The sequence below is a fragment of the Capricornis sumatraensis genome, chromosome 8, assembly GCF_032405125.1.
Source record: "Capricornis sumatraensis isolate serow.1 chromosome 8, serow.2, whole genome shotgun sequence".
In the NCBI taxonomy this organism is placed as follows: Eukaryota; Metazoa; Chordata; class Mammalia; order Artiodactyla; family Bovidae; genus Capricornis; species Capricornis sumatraensis.
In genome coordinates, this window is record NC_091076.1 from 28176568 (window position 1) to 28196374 (window position 19807).

General features: G+C 35.1%; 1 protein-coding gene across 1 annotated transcript in view; it reads left to right on the top strand.

Annotated features, from left to right (window-relative positions):
* Window positions 1-18610, top strand: part of SLC17A6 (solute carrier family 17 member 6) — a 38450-nt gene extending 19840 nt beyond the window's left edge. Inside the window, exons 4-12 of the mRNA XM_068977829.1 lie at window positions 3069-3183; window positions 4263-4350; window positions 4874-4960; window positions 8737-8879; window positions 12721-12870; window positions 16090-16222; window positions 16621-16731; window positions 17370-17497; window positions 18275-18610. Coding sequence (XP_068833930.1) covers window positions 3069-3183; window positions 4263-4350; window positions 4874-4960; window positions 8737-8879; window positions 12721-12870; window positions 16090-16222; window positions 16621-16731; window positions 17370-17497; window positions 18275-18610 — 1291 coding nt within the window. The remainder of the gene's footprint in view (window positions 1-3068; window positions 3184-4262; window positions 4351-4873; window positions 4961-8736; window positions 8880-12720; window positions 12871-16089; window positions 16223-16620; window positions 16732-17369; window positions 17498-18274) is intronic.
* Window positions 18611-19807: the final 1197 nt, after the last annotated feature.

The following is a 19807-nucleotide window of genomic DNA, read 5'->3' on the forward strand; positions in this document are numbered from 1 at the left end:
ATAGGCAGAAAGAAACTGATGATTGAAAGATATAAAATAAATGTCATGTACCATTCTTTCAAAATAAGTATTAGAAAAGAAGACACATATTAGATAAGCCTGTTTAAAATTATATATGTATATACATATATATATATATTTGCAAACCTTAGCATGCACATGCAAAATTATTACCTGGACTGCTTATTACAACAAATTTCCAGGCTTTACTCTTAGCATAGTCTGTTTTGGAAAGTCTGGAGTAAGAAGTCTGCATTTTTAATAAGCACTCCAGGGAATTCTAATGCATCTGGTTCATGGACAACAATTTGAAGGAATTCTTCCAAAGAGCTGAATGGAGTAGTTGGATGTATAACTCATATAAACACTTTTGAAACTCCTTTAGGATTATGTAGCTCTGGTTCTCTTTATCCTTGATGTCGTAAGTAGCCTCAGTCTCATTTTTATTGAGCATAAGAAATAAATTAAGATGGATCTACAGAAACAACAGTAGTTTTCCAGTATACAGAAGCCTACCCATAAGCCCTACTCCCGCGTCATTTTTTCTCTCTGCTTTCACCCTTTCTGGTGCACAGGTTCAATATTCAAACTCCCAGAACAGGGGACAGACATTGGCCTTTGGGATCAGGTACCATTTCCACTAGGTCCAGGAAGCTTGCTTCACACACTCCCTTGTATCTAGTTCTTCTCAGCCCTAAAGGAAACGTCCAAAATATTTTGGAGTTTGCACATAAAAGCATGTGGATTTCAGCCTTGAGACAGGTGAAAAGTCAACTGAAAATAATCAAGCATGAAAATACATTTTAAAACAATTTTGGGGGCAGGAGGAGAAGGGGATGACAGAGGATGAGATGGCTGGATGGCATCACTGACTCGATGGATGTGAGTCTGAGTGAACTCCGGGAGTTGGTGATGGAGAGGGAGGCCTGGCGTACTGCGATTCATGGGGTCACAAAGAGTCGGACACAGCTGAGCGACTGAACTGAACTGAACTGAACTGAATAATGATTTTAAGTTTTTATATTTTAAAGATAGGATATGGGATTTTTGCACTTAATTTCTGGAAAATAAATCCATAGTTGGCAGAAGTTTAATATCACTGGGCATTTTAATGGGGATAATCATTTCTAGAAATAAAAAGTTTCTATTTTGTGCCAAACATTTAGGAAATAAGTTACTCTGACTCAGAGCCAAAGATACCTATTCAGGAAATAGGATGCAAAAAGAACAGAAGAGAATATTCATCTCTTAAGTGACTGTTTAACTCTGTGAAGAGAAGCCACTGAAGACAGGTGGATTATTAGGCTATAGCAAGTAAACAAAAGTTTGTGTCCCAGTCTGTGATTCATAGAAAAAAGCTGATCTACTTCATCCTTTCATAAAGTCATTTCTCAAATTTCAGTCGCAGATTAATAATGATCAAGGCTCTTTCAGAAACTCACGTCTCTAACAGTTACATTTAAACGTGCTCCTGGAAAAATGAGAACTTCTATGAGGCAGCCAATTTTGACTGAACTCAAGGTTCAATGTTTGCCTTGAAAAAATTTACTGAGAACACACAGCTTAGCTCACCAGAGACAATGTGTCCCCAGATTTCTCTGCAAGAGAAGTTTCCAAAGTTACCTGGTTAAAGGGATATATTTCTTGCTTAGTTTTACATTAGGAAAGTTTTTTTTTTGTTAATAATGGAATATAATTTTTACTTGTAGATGGATAAAGATGTTAGCAATTCTATTTTAAATTGTTTTTATGTATGCAAAAAGAGGGGTAGCCAAAACCCCTCCACTCAACCACCTACACAGAAAGACAAACCTGAGGTATATATATGAAGTACTAATTTTTTCTATTTTAAAAATATGTCCTGTGGGAGCTGATCATTAGATCTGGGGAGAATTTACATATGATTCCCTTCATAAAATTTTATGAATGGAGTTATAATTTCCATACTTCAAGGTATCAGACACAACTAGACACAACTCCATTTGGCACTTACTATTTCTTCAGCAGCTCTTCAGTGAGTATCTCCTATGTATCAGGCACTGTGCTAGGCATTAGGGATACAGCAGTGTATCTGAAAAGCAAGCTCCTGCCCTGATGATATATAGACTCAAACCATATACAGTGTTTAATTAACTATTTACAATTTGTAATTATATCTATGAAGAAAGTGACTAAAATTGTGTATAAACAGATTTATTCAGTTTAGTTCAGTTGCTCAGTTGTGTCTGACTCTTTGTGCCCCCATAGACTGCAGCACACCATGCTTCCCTGTCTATCACAAACTCCCAGAGCTTGCTCAGACTCATGTCCATTGAGTAGGTGATGCCATCCAACCATCTCATCTTCTGTTGTCCCCTTCTCTTCCTGCCTTCAGTCTTTCCCAGCATCAGGGTCTTTTCTAAGAAGTCAATTCTTTGCATCAGTTGGCCAAAGTATTGGAGTTTCAGCTTCAGCATCAGCCTTTCCAGTGAATATTCAGGACTGATTTCCTTTAGGAGGGACTGGTTGGATCTCCTTGCAGTCCAAGGGACTCTCAAGAGTCTTCTCCAACACCACAGTTCAAAAGCATCAGTTCTTCAGTATTCAACTTTCTTTATAGTCTAACTCTCACATCCATACATGATTACTGGAAAAACCATCACTTTGACTAGACAGACCTTTGTCGACAAAGTAATGTCTCTATTTTTTAATATGCTGTCTAGGTTGGTCGTAGCTTTTCATCCAAGGAGCAAATGTCTTTTAATTTCATGGCTGCAGTCACCATCTGCTGTGATTTTGGAGCCCCCCCCCACCCCCCCAAATAAAGTTTGTCACTGTTTCCATTATTTTCCCATCTATTTGCCATGAAGTGATGGGACCAGATGCCATGATCTTTGTTTTTTGAATGTTGAATTTTGTGCTTCAAATGATGTAGCAATTCAAGACAGTCCAATATCTATTTAAAATGGCGAGCCAATCCAGTTCAGAACATTCTTATTCTTTTAGAGAAAAAAAAATTCTATCTTGAAATTGCTTGTAATTAACTTGATCTGAGAAATGTAGATCTGTTAACTCCTTTTATTTTTCAGAGTTTTTGGAGCTGCCATACTTCTTACCTCTACCCTGAATATGCTAATCCCATCAGCAGCCAGAGTGCATTATGGGTGTGTCATCTTTGTTAGGATACTGCAGGGACTTGTTGAGGTATGGAACTACAGGATGACGTCATTTTAAGGTTTGCATGCTAATAAGAATCAGAAGATTATCTTTGTTTTGACCTACAAATAAATATATTGTATTAGGTTGTGTCTACACAGTGGTAAAAAAATTGGAAAAGTTAGAAACCAGATATCTTTAAATGATGATAGACTACCACTGTGGCTGTTTACCCCCACTTCTCTGGAATTGAGTGATGATGAAGTGTTTCGTGAATGACATAAAAAAAAAAATTAAAAAAAGAACAGACAGTTTTGTTAATGTGCTGTGATAAAAAAGTCCATCCTCTGAATTAATATGTTTGGAGAGTTTTATAACAAGTCCCTCTTGGCTTTACCTCATGATCTGAATTTTCACTAAAAAAAACCCCAAAAAACATTTCATTGAATGTATTCTTTGGGCATCAACTCTAATGATTGACTTTTGCTCCATTAACCTGTAGTCTTTGAAGGAATATCATTTAAAAACTTGACAATGGCATACTTATTGCCCTTTCTCTTTCCATGAAATACGGTGAGAGTAGATAAGTCAGATAAAGTATTAAGGCACTGAAAACAGCTTCTTGTCTTTCCAAAAAGAAAGAAAAAATGATAGGATCAAAACAATACAAAAAAGAATATCTTAAAGATTTTAAGTTTTAGACACCCATTTCAGGAAGTATAATAACCTTCAAGGATCTAAGCTGCACCTTTTTCTGTAGGGATTCCTTTAATTTGGGAATCACTAAGTTTAACTCCTTACAAAATTGTCTCTCAAATTGTTCAGAATTGCAGATGAACTGAATAATAGAGGATCTTTTCTCCGGCCTTAATCAGAAGAAAACTGAGGTAGAAGGAAGTCTTAAAGGGTGGGAATAAATTGAACACGTGACTAAAAAGAGGCCATGGGTCTGGGCTGAAAGTTTTTAAAATGGAATTTTATGGAATCAGCAAAGAAAGGCCCTCACATGGCAACTGGAGACCCTGTGCCCATTCTAAGAAAACAGCATCACATCAGAGAAGTGAATATACTTATTTTCCTATGATCCAAGATTCTAAACAGTGCTGATATATCTCTTTCCCTCACAGGGTGTCACCTACCCAGCATGTCATGGGATATGGAGCAAATGGGCTCCCCCTTTAGAGAGGAGTCGATTGGCAACCACCTCCTTTTGTGGTGAGTATTATGTGCAGGTACAGTTATGTGCATAAAAGCTTAGGAACAACATTTGTAAGAGTTGAAAGTTGGCAAAACTCATCTGTAAAACCCATCTGTAAAACCATTTGAGGTGTGTCTGTATGTGCACATGAGGAAAGGTTTTGACCCACCATTCAATTTCTTTAATTATTATTGGTCTACTGAAATCTTCAACTCCCTCTTACATTTTGTATGTTTCTCGGAGTTTATTCATTTCTTCTGAATTTTCAAATATATTCATTAATTATTTTATTACAGTTTTTTGAATTTGTTTTTTATTATAGTGTTGTACTATTTTTATATCTCTGACTTGGGTGTGTAGATTATATTCACTTGTGTAGTCTTGTACTCCTGGATATGGGTTTGAAGTATGTGGATGAGAGTGCATATACATCCAAGTGTGCAAGGATGTGTTTGTAAGACCCAGTCAAGGAAAATGAGATGAAGTCAAGAATGTCTATTGATTTCACTTACCTTTCTCTCATTTTCTCTTCTACTTTAGGATCCTATGCTGGAGCTGTGATTGCAATGCCTTTAGCTGGCATTCTTGTGCAGTATACTGGCTGGTCTTCCGTATTCTATGTCTATGGTATGTAGCATTTCTGTACAAGAGAATTAAAAGAAATGTGCCTAAACTAAAGCAGTGTGATAGATCAATGAATGTACTTCTGTGTTTACTCATTATTGTTTTTTCATTGATTCTTTTCTTTATAATCTAAGATCAAGGGTAATATTCTATATCTGTGATTTTCTCTGCAATGTTATTTATTATTTTTAAAAGCAATCACATTGCTGATGGAAACTTTGTAATGTACAGTATGTGTTGCCCTTGACTATGAAAAATTTAATTTAGCTCTTGATTCAAAGCTGATTAAAAGGAAGAAGCTAGGCAGCACCAACTTCTCTTTTGATTCTTGCTTTCTCGGTCATTTCCCTGATTCTATTTCCTTGAGACTCAATGAGATAGGAAGCTGAAAGGCCATATTAGTGTTAAGGCAAACATTCAATCTTGTGATGAAATATTAGCAGTCGCTGCAGGGGCAGTATATTTTAGTCCACATTTCCCCAGGATTAAAGAAGATTAAGCCCCCAAGGAAATAAAAATGACAGGAAGCCCAAAGTTCAAACTCCCTTTCTATTCACTTTCTAACCAGAATATGGAATCTTACCTCTTGAAAGTATCCCATAGTCTCTCGCTAAGATACACTTTTTTAATAAAGAGAAAAGAAGAAAGATAAGAGATCTGGATTCCAACTGATGTTGTCACTGATTAATACCAGTTTTGGACATGGGCAGGAGAATCTGAAAGATTAATGAGGTCATGTAGGAGAACAGAACAGAATTTGGCTGCTTCCAAATGTGCTATGATCCATTTTCATTTTGAAATATTCTCATCAAAGCAAATTCTTATATTTGTAGAATATAAATAGTGGAGGATCTTATCCTGGTTTAAAAGCCATGGTTGGGTTTTGAATTCATGAATACCCTAAATGGTGAGCTATATATGCAGTAGAACATATTTTTTTTCCTTAGGGAAATTTTGTTGTTGTTGTTGATGTTTTCTTTATTTTAATTTTAATTTTATTTTACTTTACAATACTGTATTGGTTTTGCCATACATTGACATGATTCAGGAATGGGAACTCATGTACACCTGTGGCAGATTCATGTCAATGTAGGGAATTTTTTTTAACAGATTTTAATCCATAGCTTTTGTTTGATTTTATTTTAAAGCCCATAATTCAAAGATATTTAAAGCACTTACTTACAAGGTATATAGTAAAGTTGGTATGCTGCTGTTGCTGCTGCTGCTAAGTCGCTTCAGTCATTTCCGACTCTGTGCAACCCCATAGACGGCAGCCCATCAGGCTCCCCCGTCCCTGGGATTCTCCAGTGGAGTGAGTTGCCATTTCCTTCTCCAATGCCTGAAAGTGAAAAGTGAAAGTGAAATTGCTCAGTCGTGTCCAACTCTTTGCAACCCCATGGACTGCAGCCTACCAGGCTCCTCCGCCCATGGGATTTTCCAGGCAAGAGCATTGGAGTGGGTTGCCATTGCCTTCTCCAAAAGTTGGTATGGCCATCCATTAAATTCTCTGATTTGTGCCTTAGTCCATTATTTAATTGAAGATGTGATGTGACTTTAAGAATATGAATTTTCCACAAAGGACCCAAGAAAACCTACCTCATTATTTCAAGTTATATCTCATTTAATACTTATCATTGAATGCCTTCCCAAGTGGCACTGTGGTAGAGAATCCGCCTGTAAATACAGGAGACATAAGAGATGCCGGTTCAATCCCTGAGTCAGGAAGATCCTCCGCAGGAGGGCATGGTAACCCACTCCAGCATTCTTGCCTGGAGAATCCCACGGACAGCGGAGGCTGGTGGGCTACAGTCCATAGCGTCACAGAGTCATACACGGTGACTGACGTGACTTAACACGCATGCACAATCTGAAATATCATAATAATAGTACTTACTTACTTGCTGTATATGACAAAAGCTTGGTCTTTGAGCCACATATTCAATATTCATTTTTTTAGTTAATGAGATAAGACCCATATGGCAGCTTAAGTTTTAGAAAGATAATGCATATATAGCAATTAGCTGAGTGTCTAGCACTTCAGATGTATTCAGTTAGTGGAAATATAATTATTACTCAATTACAGAATTTCTCATTTATTGAGTGCTTATCTTGTGCCATCCACTATGCTAGTTTCTTTATGTATTGCCTTCTGTAACTTCTGTTTGCAAAAATCTTATTTAAAAAGTGAATTATCTCATTTGGTAGTAGAGATTTTCAGAGATTTAGTTACTGATTAGAAGATGTAGCTAATGAGTGACACAGTTGCAATTTGAATACAGGAGAACCATATTCCACAACCACTACACTCTACCAAACTGTCACACACCATCTGATTCCAAATTGTGTTTGCTATCACGTTCAGTATTTAAAAGGGCACAGTACATCAGCAGTTATAATATTAAGAAGCACTTAGAGATTGACTAGCCCCCCACCAAAAAAAAAAAATACAGTATTATAGTGATCAGGGATTAGATTGTTACCCAGGGGAGTGTGTTGTATGAGGAAAAAATGAAATGGCCAGTTGATGAGAATCAGGATACATTATATGAATTTTTTCTGTTATTGATGCTTCAGTTTTATATTCCACAATAAGGGCATATTTCAATGGTGAAAGTGCTAAATAAAGGGATGAAATAGAGCTTGCAGTAGCATGTTTATTGTATTAGAATTTATAACTTTCATCTGTCTAAACAGTGATCCATAGGCAATAGTATATGCGGTGGTATACAGTCACATAAACTGTTAAGTATTACCACATTAGTTACAGAAGCCCATTTTTCATGTACAGTATCTATTCAGGCTAAAATATTCTTCTGAAAATTGAAAGTGAAAGTCGCTCAGTTGTGTCCAACTCTTTGTGGCCCCGTGGACTAGTCCATGGACTTCTCCAGGCCAGAATACTGGAGTGGGTAGCCATTCCCTTCTCCAGGGGATCTTTCCAACCCAAGGATCCAACCCAGGTCTGCCACATGGCCAGCAGATTCTTTACCAGCTGAATCACAAGGGAGTCCACCAGTACTGGAGTGGGTAGCCTATCCCTTCTCCAGGGAATCTTCCCAACCCAAGAACTGAACTGGGGTCTCCTGAATTGCAGCCCAATTCTTTACCAGCTGAGCTATGAGAGAAGCCCAAGAATATTCTTTTAGATTTTATTTAATAGTCTGTTTACTAAATCTGGGAATTCCATGGACAGAGCAGCCGAGTGGGCTATCATCTATGGGGTTGCAAAGAGTTGGACACAACTGAGCAACTAACACATACACACATTACTAGATCTGCATGTCCTAACCAGAGAGGGGAAAAAGCATTTCTTTTCCTTGGAAATGCAGACCACTACCCACATTAAAGACAGACATAAAGAAAAGGATTTACTCCCAGCAAAATTTTTTGAGGACAGGAATTTTTTCTTGTTTATCATATTTCTCTCATTCAGCAGGGTACCCGGAAAAGTAACTGTTCAGTAAATATTTGTTGAATGTACGAACATGTTCCAAACTATACCATTCAATAGTTATCTATTGTGAGTTTCCTGTGTTTCAGCATTGTTTAACAGTGATAAAGATTAAATTACAGCACTAGTCTTCAGATTGCATGAAGTCTAGTGACAAAAGACAAGTAGAGATGGCTAGGTTCATTTGGAGAAGCATAAGCTCAAATTCACATTTTATAATCCTGTCACAAGATTACTGTAGTTTTATCCCAGCTACTGACTGTTAAATGGAAGTAGTTAGGGGAGTATGCCTTTCCTTGACTTCCTCCTTTTGAACTCTTGCTTTCAGGAAGCTTTGGAATGATCTGGTACATGTTTTGGCTTTTGGTGTCCTATGAGAGTCCTGCAAAGCATCCTACTATTACAGATGAAGAACGTAGGTACATAGAAGAAAGCATTGGAGAGAGTGCAAATCTTTTAGGTGCAATGGAAGTAAGAACTTTATTATGGTGTATATTCCTATCTTGTTCTCCATCTCACCTCTCTTCAACCAAGCAGATTGTTTTATGTGTCCCTATTCAGCAAAACTAATTTGGTATCAGTCATGATTGCTTTTTTTTTTTTTTAACTCCATGCATATTCCCTGACTTAGAAATGATTGCTCCTTCTTCCATCTATGATTTCTTTTTTTCTTTAACTTTTCTTAAGCACCTTCAAATTTTAACTGGATTATAGTTTTAATACTGTAGCTGTAAACCTCAGTAAATTTTTTAAAATAGCTCAACATAGCTAAATGAAACAAAATTCAACCAATATTTGTTAAATTTAAATTACAGGAAATGTCAAATCACCTAACACAGTCATGAAAGGAGATATTTTTATTCATTGAATATTCTAAATCCAAGTTTTATACCTGTGTATTTTTACATAATTTAGTAAATACTAAGACATTAGCATGCCAACCATAGGTGGCTAATCTGAAAAATATTCTTAATATAATATAACCCTTTTATTGATAAAATATTACCATTTTTAGGATTAACATATGAAGATCAAGTGTTATAATATTGTAAAGCCTTTTTCTGATTATAATTTAGTTTCTTGGGCAGGATTTGCTGATAGGGAAAGAAATGCACTTCTATATCAGTAATACAAATATTTTAGTATGCATATTAAGAGATCATAAATAGCAACTAATGAATACCCATCTGATGCTATAAAAATAAAATAAACCCCTTAAGCAAAAATATTGTAGACAGTCTCAGTAATTCAGGACCTAATCAACTCAATTTCTTTTTGTTAGGAGTTGAAAGTTACTGTGCATTTAACCAATGACTCTTATGCATTATGCTTCCCTCAACTTTTGTATTTGATTTCAGCTCTGATTCTCTACTTTATTTGTTAGGGAAGGCTTGTCCTTGGCATCTCATTCTAGGAAAAAATGTCTGTCACCCATTGTTGCTGAGGGCATCGTGGTCTTTAATGAATAAGAAAATGCCATATTGGGTAACATTTGAAATTAAGCCCATACTTAAAAAAAATCTTACATTGTATTTGTTCCATTAGCTAAACAGGTTGGCATTAGAATGCACCCCTTCCTGTTTTCTTCTGTAAATAGACTGATAATTTTTTTTTCTGATGGTAGCTACTCAAGAAACAAGTGATGATGTGGGGGTGGGTTCATACTTAGCTTCCTGTTCAAGTACAAAATATTCTGATTAGCCCATATTATCATTGATAAAATATGCTTCTTTTATTTACCAGTTCTTGAGAGATTGTGTGGTGTTGAGATGAGGTATATATATTTTAAAACAGCAAGAAATTTAGTCTAAGTGAAAACCAATTTCTGGAAATGACTCAAAAGAGAGTAATCGGTAGATTGACAAAACAGTATAGGTAAACTCAAATTCTCCATTTCTTAGACTTTACTATTTTTCTAAACTCGATATTTTACTTCTTACTGATTTTTTTTTACTCTCCTGAAGTCAATTTAAAAATGAGATCAAGTGGGAATAGAACTTGTATTTTAATTATTTTGAACTTTTTATTGTGATCAAGTTCAACATTTAACAGAAAGAATAAGTAACTGGAATATCTATATATCCACTGCATAGAAACAAAAGTTTTTAACATCTTGCCTTATTTACTTCACTTTTCTTTTTGTTGAGCAATTTTAAAGTAAATGAGATGTCATAATACTTTACCCACAAATACATGCTTCTCTAGAAAAATAATATTCTCCTTTATAATCTAAGTACTATCATCATACCTAGTACAACTAAAAGTAATTCTCTAGCATTATCCAATACTAGATCATATTGAAATTTCAGATGCCCAGTTCAATCCTAATATCTAATCAATATTCATGTCTTTTGTAGCCATTGTTTGTGGAGTTTGGATCAAATTAAGGATCATATATTGTAGCTGATTCTTATGTCTTTTAAATCTGTTATTTTTCTCTACAAAATAATTAAACATGTGAACAGAAAAATGTACAAACATAAGCAAATAGCTTGCTGAATTTTTACAAATTAAACACACCAATGAAGCAAACAACCAGTTCAGTAAATAGAATGTTATCAAAATATCATAAGTCCCCCTACAGCCACCAACAATTTTCTAAGAGAGATGACTAGACACTTTCTTTTACATTTGATGAAGTGCTTTGTGGCCTGAAGAAAAAGTACTTAATGAAGATGATCCTGATATAAATTTAAAACAACACCTTCTCAGCAAGAAAAATATTTTCTTCTTAAAATCTTCTGAAGTTATTACGTATTAAAATGCAATGCTATAACAGACATTCCTGTATTTGGTCATTTTTATTATCTTTGAAATAAGTATATTTATTTGGCACCATTTTTCTAGAACTTATCAGGAAAAAATTCTTTTAAATTTGCACGTTTTGAATCCATCTATGATGGTGTCACTAGAAACTTTTACCTAAAACCAAAATACTCACTATTTATTATTAGGACAGGTTTTTGTTTTTTGATTTGTTCCCTGTGATCAACACAATGTATCTTCCTACTATGTCACTTTAAAGTGTCACTTTAAAGTGATCTGTAAAAAGTTTCATTAGATTCACAACCACTGCTAGTAATTATGAGGCTCTACACTCAGCAATAATGACTAAATCTTGTAAAAAACTGTTTCCCACCTCTTTTACTAACTTATCAGCTTGAGAATCCAAGACAGGGCTTCCCTGGTGGCTCAGAAGGAAAGAATTCACCTGCCCACGCGGGAGATACGGATTCGATTCCTGATCCGGGAAGATCCTGCCTGCTGGGGAGCAGCTAAGCTCCTCCTCCTCACCAAGAGAAGCCATCTCAATGAGAAGCTACAGCTAGAGAGTAGCCCCTACTCGTCACAACTAGAGAAAAGCCTGCACAACAACGAAGACCCAGCACAGCCTAAATAAACAAATAACATTAAAATAAATAAAGCCAAAATAAATAAATAATACTAAAAAAATTCCAAAACTAGTGATAAACATTAAAGAGTATTTCTGTGTTCAAAATAAAGAATTGAGGAAGTGTTTGGAACTATGAGAGGTTTTTTAAGGTCTAAAAATATTAATCTTGAGGGAAGATAATTGCTTTGTATTGGGCATACACAGCATCTTTAAATATACCAGGTGTAATTTTTTAATGAGTGTCATAAGCAAAGCCAATCATATTTAAGTTAATTTTGAATGTCTTGCATATCTTAAATAGCTAGTTATGGTGTGCTGGGTGGCCAAATGCTTAACCCAGATGTATACCATGTGAATTTTAAAGACTCTTACACTTCAGTGTCACAGAATTGATACTGATATCCACTGGCTACCAAGAGAATTTGTAGTTAGGTAATGTTGTCAATAACTCTTGATGGGGTCTAGAATGCTGCCCATTTTTCTTATTTTTCTTCTCCTAACTGTGTTGAATTTTCAACATTTTATATAAAATATGTCAGATACCAACAAGGTCATTGATTTGGCAGCGAGTTTTAGCTGAGGCCTGATCTATCACTGCCAAAACAAAATAAAACAAAAATCTTGGAAACTAGGGTCTATGCATTTGGAATTACTTTTTGAGAAAAATAGAATCTTACATATTTCTAAAACTAAAACAATTTAATCAGAAGGAGAACCGTATCTTCTTTTCTCCTTCCAACAATTATTTATGAAGCTAAGGTTAACTGGACTGTTGCAATTAAGGACTCACTGCCTCCTGCCTATCTCCTACTCATGCTTCAGCATACACATCATAAAAATGCAAAGGTATCTATGATTCTCATTTAAGTTAGGAAATATTTAAAATGATCAGAATGGCTCTTTTTTTTGGAATTTCAGAAATTCAAGACTCCATGGAGAAAATTTTTTACATCTATGCCAGTCTATGCAATAATTGTTGCAAACTTCTGCAGAAGCTGGACTTTTTATTTATTGCTTATTAGTCAACCAGCATATTTTGAGGAAGTCTTTGGATTTGAAATCAGCAAGGTATGTAAAAACTATCCTTCTTTAAATAGAGCATTACTTTTGTACTTTAGTGACTATTAAGTTCCTTTGCCAATATTTTATCTCCTAAATTTTATCTTGCAAATTAGAATTACAAATGAATTCTAGTAATCAAAGACTAAACTAGGCATCTGAGTGCCTACTACATTTAAATGCCTGCTAAAAACTGTTGCTGGGATAAACAAAACAGACCTAGTCTTTGCCCTCACAGAGTTTACCCCTTGGTTGGGATGGGCAACAACATAGTCTTTTTCTTGTAAACAAGCATAATTCCCTTTAAGTTTCAGGTCAAAGGCAATACATCAGTGAACAAAAAAATATTTCATTTAAATGGAATTGAATTTATATAATTATCAATTTAACTCTGCTTCGACACCCTCAGAAATCTATCTGGCTTAAAGATTTGAGGATAGCAAAAATATCTGAAAACAATCTTGTATCTTATTTATCCAGCTTAATCATTTGGCAAGCATTTGTTGAACATGATATGTGAAGATGTATGTGTTATATTGAGAAATAAAAATGTGGTTCCTCAAGTGTTCACAGCTTGGTGGTGTAGACAAAAATAAAACATTTCCAACTAACAGCACAGCATGCTCAATGCTACAGACATTTATTTGTAGGTATGAAAATATAATCATTTTAAGATTCTTGTAAGGATTAAATGAACATAAAATACTACAATATAGTGAAATTTACAAGCCCTTCTCATATTCATGAATAATGTATATTGTCCACCAACTGAATAACTATCATCATCTCTATTGAAATGATGGAGAAACAGAAGCTAGGGAAAGTATTTAAATTATCAAAGGGCAAGCTAACAATAAGTGGCAGAATTAAGTTTAAGCCCATATGCTTCGCTTTATGTTTCAGTTCCCTTTACTATGCCATTCAAATTCAGGTAAACCGTAATTCATTTAAACATGAAGCAAGTATTTGCTCAATGCCATCTCTGTGACAAGTGCTTTGCTGAATACCTTTGTCTGCATTGGCCGTGGACTTGCCATTTCTCTTCATGTCATTACATAAGTCCAGCTGGGCTCGCTATTCATATTATGCCTCTTTGAATGACTATCTGAGGCCTGAAACTGAAGAAAACCCGAGTTTAGGAGTAGCTATTCTAAGAGCTCTTTTGTAATCCCTGTTTCTAAGGAAACTGCTTCCTCCATGCCTGAGAAGAATGACTGCTTTAGACAGGGCTCTTCTCTCTGGAGCTGATCAAACATTGCAGGGTAGCCTTTGGGAGCTCTGAGAGGTGTTATACGTCTCAACAAAGGCTGCTGGAGGTGTGAGTCCATTTTCACAATCTAGGACAAGTGTGACACTGAGAGGCTATTAATAAAGTCTAGTCTCATCAGGGAGAGTGAGGGAACCAACTGATGTTAATGAAACTGTGTGGTCATTCTGGCCCTTAGCTCCAATTAACAGGAAATGCCTGAGTAAATGATATTTTGCAAAACCTAAATGTAATCACCATTTATGTTGATCTAATTCACTTATTATATTTTAATTACAATTTTGATAAATTCTACACACACAAAGTGGCCTGAAGATTTTGATTATACTGGTTTTTAAAAATTACTGACTTATCTAAAGTATGTGAAAAGGAGATGATGGAGGCAATGAAACACGAGGTTTGGATCCAGGCTGACATGGTCCTAAATCCAAGCTCCACAAGAGAGTATTGATACATAACCTTGGTCCTGTTCTTGAATAATTGTCTCCTCAGTTTTCTGACCTGTAAATAACAATATTAAGACTGCCTTTCACCACAGTATATTAAGTAGAGTTCCCTGTGCTATACAGTAACACAATATTGTAAAGCATCTATACCCCAATAAAAATTAATTTTTAAAAAAGACCATGCTTCAGAAGCGCAGGAAAATTTAAGTGAACTAAAGTATTTATACAGAGTATTGTTTTAATCAACCTTAGTTAAACTGAGTATCCTACAGATAAAACCACAAATGCAATGACTTTTTCGTATGTGTGTATACATACACACACAGACACACACAGACACACACATAGAGAGTCTCAGCCTATACTCGTGTATGAAACTTCCCAACCTCTTGAGAATGGCATAATCCTTTGAAGTCATAGTTTCTTCATCACTGCAATGAAGATAATAATATTAAAAGTTTCTGTCTGGAGTGAAAGAAAGAATAAAATTGGCTGGATATTTAAGCTATTTAGAGTCATTTAATATCTCAATTAGTCATTAGTCATCCCAAGCCCATGGTCGTGACACCACAGTATATAGCGTTGTAAAATAAAACAGAATCTTTTATTAATCCTTTAGTAATCTAGTTTAGAAGGACACATTTATACAAATAATGAACACTTATCTAGTATTTACTATTTTCTAGGAATTGGTCTTCAAAGTATGCTTAGTAAAAATCTTCCATATATATTGATGTATATGAAATTTACTAAGTCCCTATGTGTGGTAATACATAATTGAAATACATTTTATTCACAATTTCTGCCTGCATGATGCCCAGAGGACAGTGTTTTACATGCAATTGTTGATCAAAAAAATGTATGTTGAATTGATGCTGGCAGGTTAGGTTTTAGATTGGGCCATTTAGTATGAAATTAGTTCAGAAACTAAGAATGCTATGTGACAGTGTAACCAAATATTGGTATTTGACATGGAAAATGCCTAAAACTGAGAATCGATCTGTATTTTTTGAGCTCTTAATCTATAGAAACTAAATATAAAATTCATAAGAGATATATATTTAGTATGCAATTAAGATTTTGTCTTTATTGTGAATTAAAAACAAATTTTAAAATAGTCTCTTCAAGGTTTGTCAAATGTATTTCACTTCTCTCTGGTTCTGTCTCTCTCTTTTCCTCTGTTGCTAATGATGAATTTCTACAAATGTATTTAAGACTATAAAATAGGCACATAGATGTGAATCATTCTGTGATAAAATTCAGGATAGTTTACTCAGAAACTCAAGATTTACTGACTCATAGCAGAAAAGAAGTGTTATCATCTGGAAGAGAAAAAAGAATCAAAGTAAATTTACTTAACTTTTCTCATTTATTCTGTGGAAGTTATTGCCTACTCTGAGAATGAGTAAGTGGTCATTTACTGACAGTAGTTTTTCCTTCCTTTGTCCATAAAGAGCTTACAAGACCAATAAATTGCCCACATTACTTATTTCTCTCCTTTTTGTTTTTCATCAGGTTGGCATGCTCTCTGCTGTGCCACACTTAGTAATGACAATCATTGTACCTATTGGAGGGCAGATTGCAGATTTTCTAAGAAGCAAGCAAATTCTTTCAACTACGACAGTAAGGAAGATCATGAATTGTGGTGGTAAGTATGTTACGAATATGTTTTTACTTAACAAAGTTCGAATCGACATGAATCAACTTTTTCTATGCATATCACATATGCTATTAAATTTGTACCTTCAATGTTCATTCATAATCATTCTCCCATCTTCAAATATTCATAACTTCTAGTTTTAGATAATTGCATAACTAACTTGACCCATCCCACTATTTAAACTTAAGGTTGCTTTGTTGTTTTTCTTAAAACACAAAGAAGGCTTCAGTAACTTCTGTGAATAAATTACTGTTATTATTATTTTGAAGACAGAATCCCTGAAGTGTTTTGCTAGGTCAAATAAGTGTGATCATTTTTAATAGTTTTGACTCACTGGAAACATTTACATAAATTTCTGAAGTATTTTCGTATGTCTGTTTCTGAAGGTTTTGGCATGGAGGCAACGCTGCTTCTGGTTGTTGGTTATTCTCATACTAGAGGGGTAGCAATCTCATTCTTGGTACTTGCAGTGGGATTCAGTGGATTTGCTATTTCTGGTAAGATGCTGTTTTAAAAAAATGTACTTGTAACATTCTGACTTTTGCTAGTGATAAAAAGAAATTTATATTCTACTTTCCTCTAACATTTTGACTGTTGAGAAAGTCTACTCAACATATTTCCACTAGAAAATAACAACGATGAAAGTAGCTCAGACGGTAAAGCATTTGCCTGCAATGCAGGAGACCTGGGTTTGATCCCTGGGTCGGGAAGATCCCCTGGAGAAGGAAATGGCAACCCACTCCAATATTCTTGCCTAGAGAATTCCATGGACAGAGGAGCCTGGTGGGCTATCGTCTATGGGGTCGCAAAGAGTCGTACACGACTGAGCGACTAACACATTGGGATTCATTACTATTTACTACTTACTTACCCCCTGCTTATCCCCCCGTTCCTTTTTTTTTAATGAGCATCTCCTCTTCTCTATGGAGTAAATATCATGTGTTAAGTACTGGATAGCAAATCATACCTCTTTCTATTCTCATTATATCCCTGAGCTAAATTATCAAAAATAGTTATTAAGCACATGCTATGAATCTGGTGTCTTTTAAGGTGAGGGTGGTGGAGGATATTCTGTAGTCACGTACTTCTGTAAGGTTTGGAATTCTCTGAGTCACACTTTCTGTGTGTATTTCAGGTTTCAATGTCAACCACTTGGATATTGCTCCAAGATATGCCAGTATCTTAATGGGCATTTCGAACGGTGTTGGCACATTGTCAGGAATGGTTTGCCCTATCATTGTTGGTGCAATGACAAAGAATAAGGTAAGACAGATCAAGAGATGTTCATTTGTAGAATATTCTCTCTCATGATTAGGAAAAGCCATCTGTATGTTCTTTGTGGCATTCTGCTTGTGGTCCAGTCACCACATCTCTGAGTAGGGGAGATAACTGAGGCTCAGAAGAAAATCTCTTTCAGAACTCTGAGGGAGCCTGCTTCTCCAACCAATAAAGGTTATACTTTCAACACCTTCTAATACTTCTGGTATCCCTGGTGTGGCAAAACAACAACATCCTAGCTCATTTGAACAGACAAATGGAAATCTTCTCAGCTTTATTTGTAAACATCAATTTAAACTTCTCTGTAGTAATTGATGGATGAATATTGCCATCAGTATTTGTCTTTATAGGTAGAGTTTCTAAATTAGGGCTTCTCTGGTGACAAGAATATTGCTTTCAGTACTTATCTTTATAGGTAGACCTTTTAAATTATGGTTTACCAAAAGGAAATAAAAGAAGTGGGAGAAAAAACTAAGTAACTCAATGGAATTTAAAGAGAGATTAGGAATTAAAAAAAAAATTAGCAGACCATAGACATCTTTGGAGTTCTATTTCAGAACTTGAGACAAAAAAGTTTTGAATAATGAGAGTCAGAGTAATATAGAACGTTTCTCTCACAGTGTTTGTTTAATATAATCAGAACAAGGGTTTCCCCTGAAGGTAGCATTTTAGGAAACGCTTAATGGTTGAACATTCAGAGAAGATGTTAGGCTTTTTAGACCCAGGGGGTTTGTTCTCACAATGCCACTTTTGTCACTGCAGTCGCGTGAAGAGTGGCAGTATGTCTTCCTGATCGCTGCCCTAGTCCACTACGGTGGAGTTATATTTTATGCAATATTCGCCTCAGGAGAGAAGCAACCCTGGGCAGACCCTGAGGAGACAAGTGAAGAAAAGTGTGGCTTTATCCATGAAGATGAGCTCGATGAAGAAACAGGGGACATTACTCAAAATTATATAAATTATGGTACCACTAAGTCTTATGGTGCCACAACGCAGGCCAATGGAGGTTGGCCTAATGGTTGGGAAAAGAAAGAGGAATTTGTACAAGAAGAAGTACAAGACTCATACAACTATAAGGACCGAGATGATTATTCATAACAAAGCTAATTGCTGGATTTATTTTTAGTGTTTGTGATTAAATTAATTGTGATTGCACAAAAATTTTAAAAGATGTGGTGTAAACATGTACACATATCAACCAGGCAAGTCTTGCTGTAAAAATGAAATCAAAACAAACTCATGAAGTTACCATCAAGTGCAATCTATAGAAGTTGTGAAATTCCATCATTTCCATTCAAGTCATCCATTCTGGCATTCGTGATTTAAAGGTTGACTGGTCAAAATTGTAGAAGCAAGTAGTTACTCATTAGATTCATATGAGTTAAAACTCATCACCATTTAATAAAGCACAACTAAAACAATTGGCACATCCCATCCTACAGAGATTAGGAAGCCAAAGCTACTTGATCATGCAAAATGCACTTACATATTTGTTACACTGTATTGCAAGATATTGTGCAGAAGTCCTGTTAAAAAAGGTGAAGTTGTCATGTTGGCTGCATCAGGTGTTGGCAACATTTATTGAGTATAAATCATAGAGTTGAGATATCTCTCATGTAGAGAAGAATGTTGTGGGCTAGCAACTAGCAAGGTGTACTAAATAATTATTGTTATTACACAATGTAGACTATTTTGTTGATTCTCAAGAGGAATATCTTGCAGTGTTTTATATGAAATGCTTGGGCACAAACAATTTTATCTGTGAAAAAGAAGGTGTAGAGTGAGGGGTATGCTTCATGTTCTTCCATTCATTTACCTAACAGTATAAAACACTTCACACTTCAATAAAATCTGACTTTTCATGTAGCATATCACATAACTTTTTTGCAAAAATATTAAAAATAAATGGAATTCAATGTATTTTTTATTACAACTTTGTACTGGTTGTAACTTGCATTAGGAAAAAAAAAAAGATGCATACACCATAAAGAATCTAATAAGAAATTTACTATGGAGATATAGCCCTTAAAATGCAATATTAACAGCAAAAGAAATAGACATGATAGAAGTATCTTTCTTCCTTACTGATTAAATATATATGAAACTTGTGCCACAGAGCTATATATAATATGAAAAGGTAAACTTAATAGAGATATTGTAAGTAGATGATTTTATTATTTAAATTCCCACTAAAATATTTGTCTTAAATATACAGGACAATAAATTATATTAAAACTATATCTATATATATCTGTATATCTTATACATATCCATATACATATACATAATAAACAA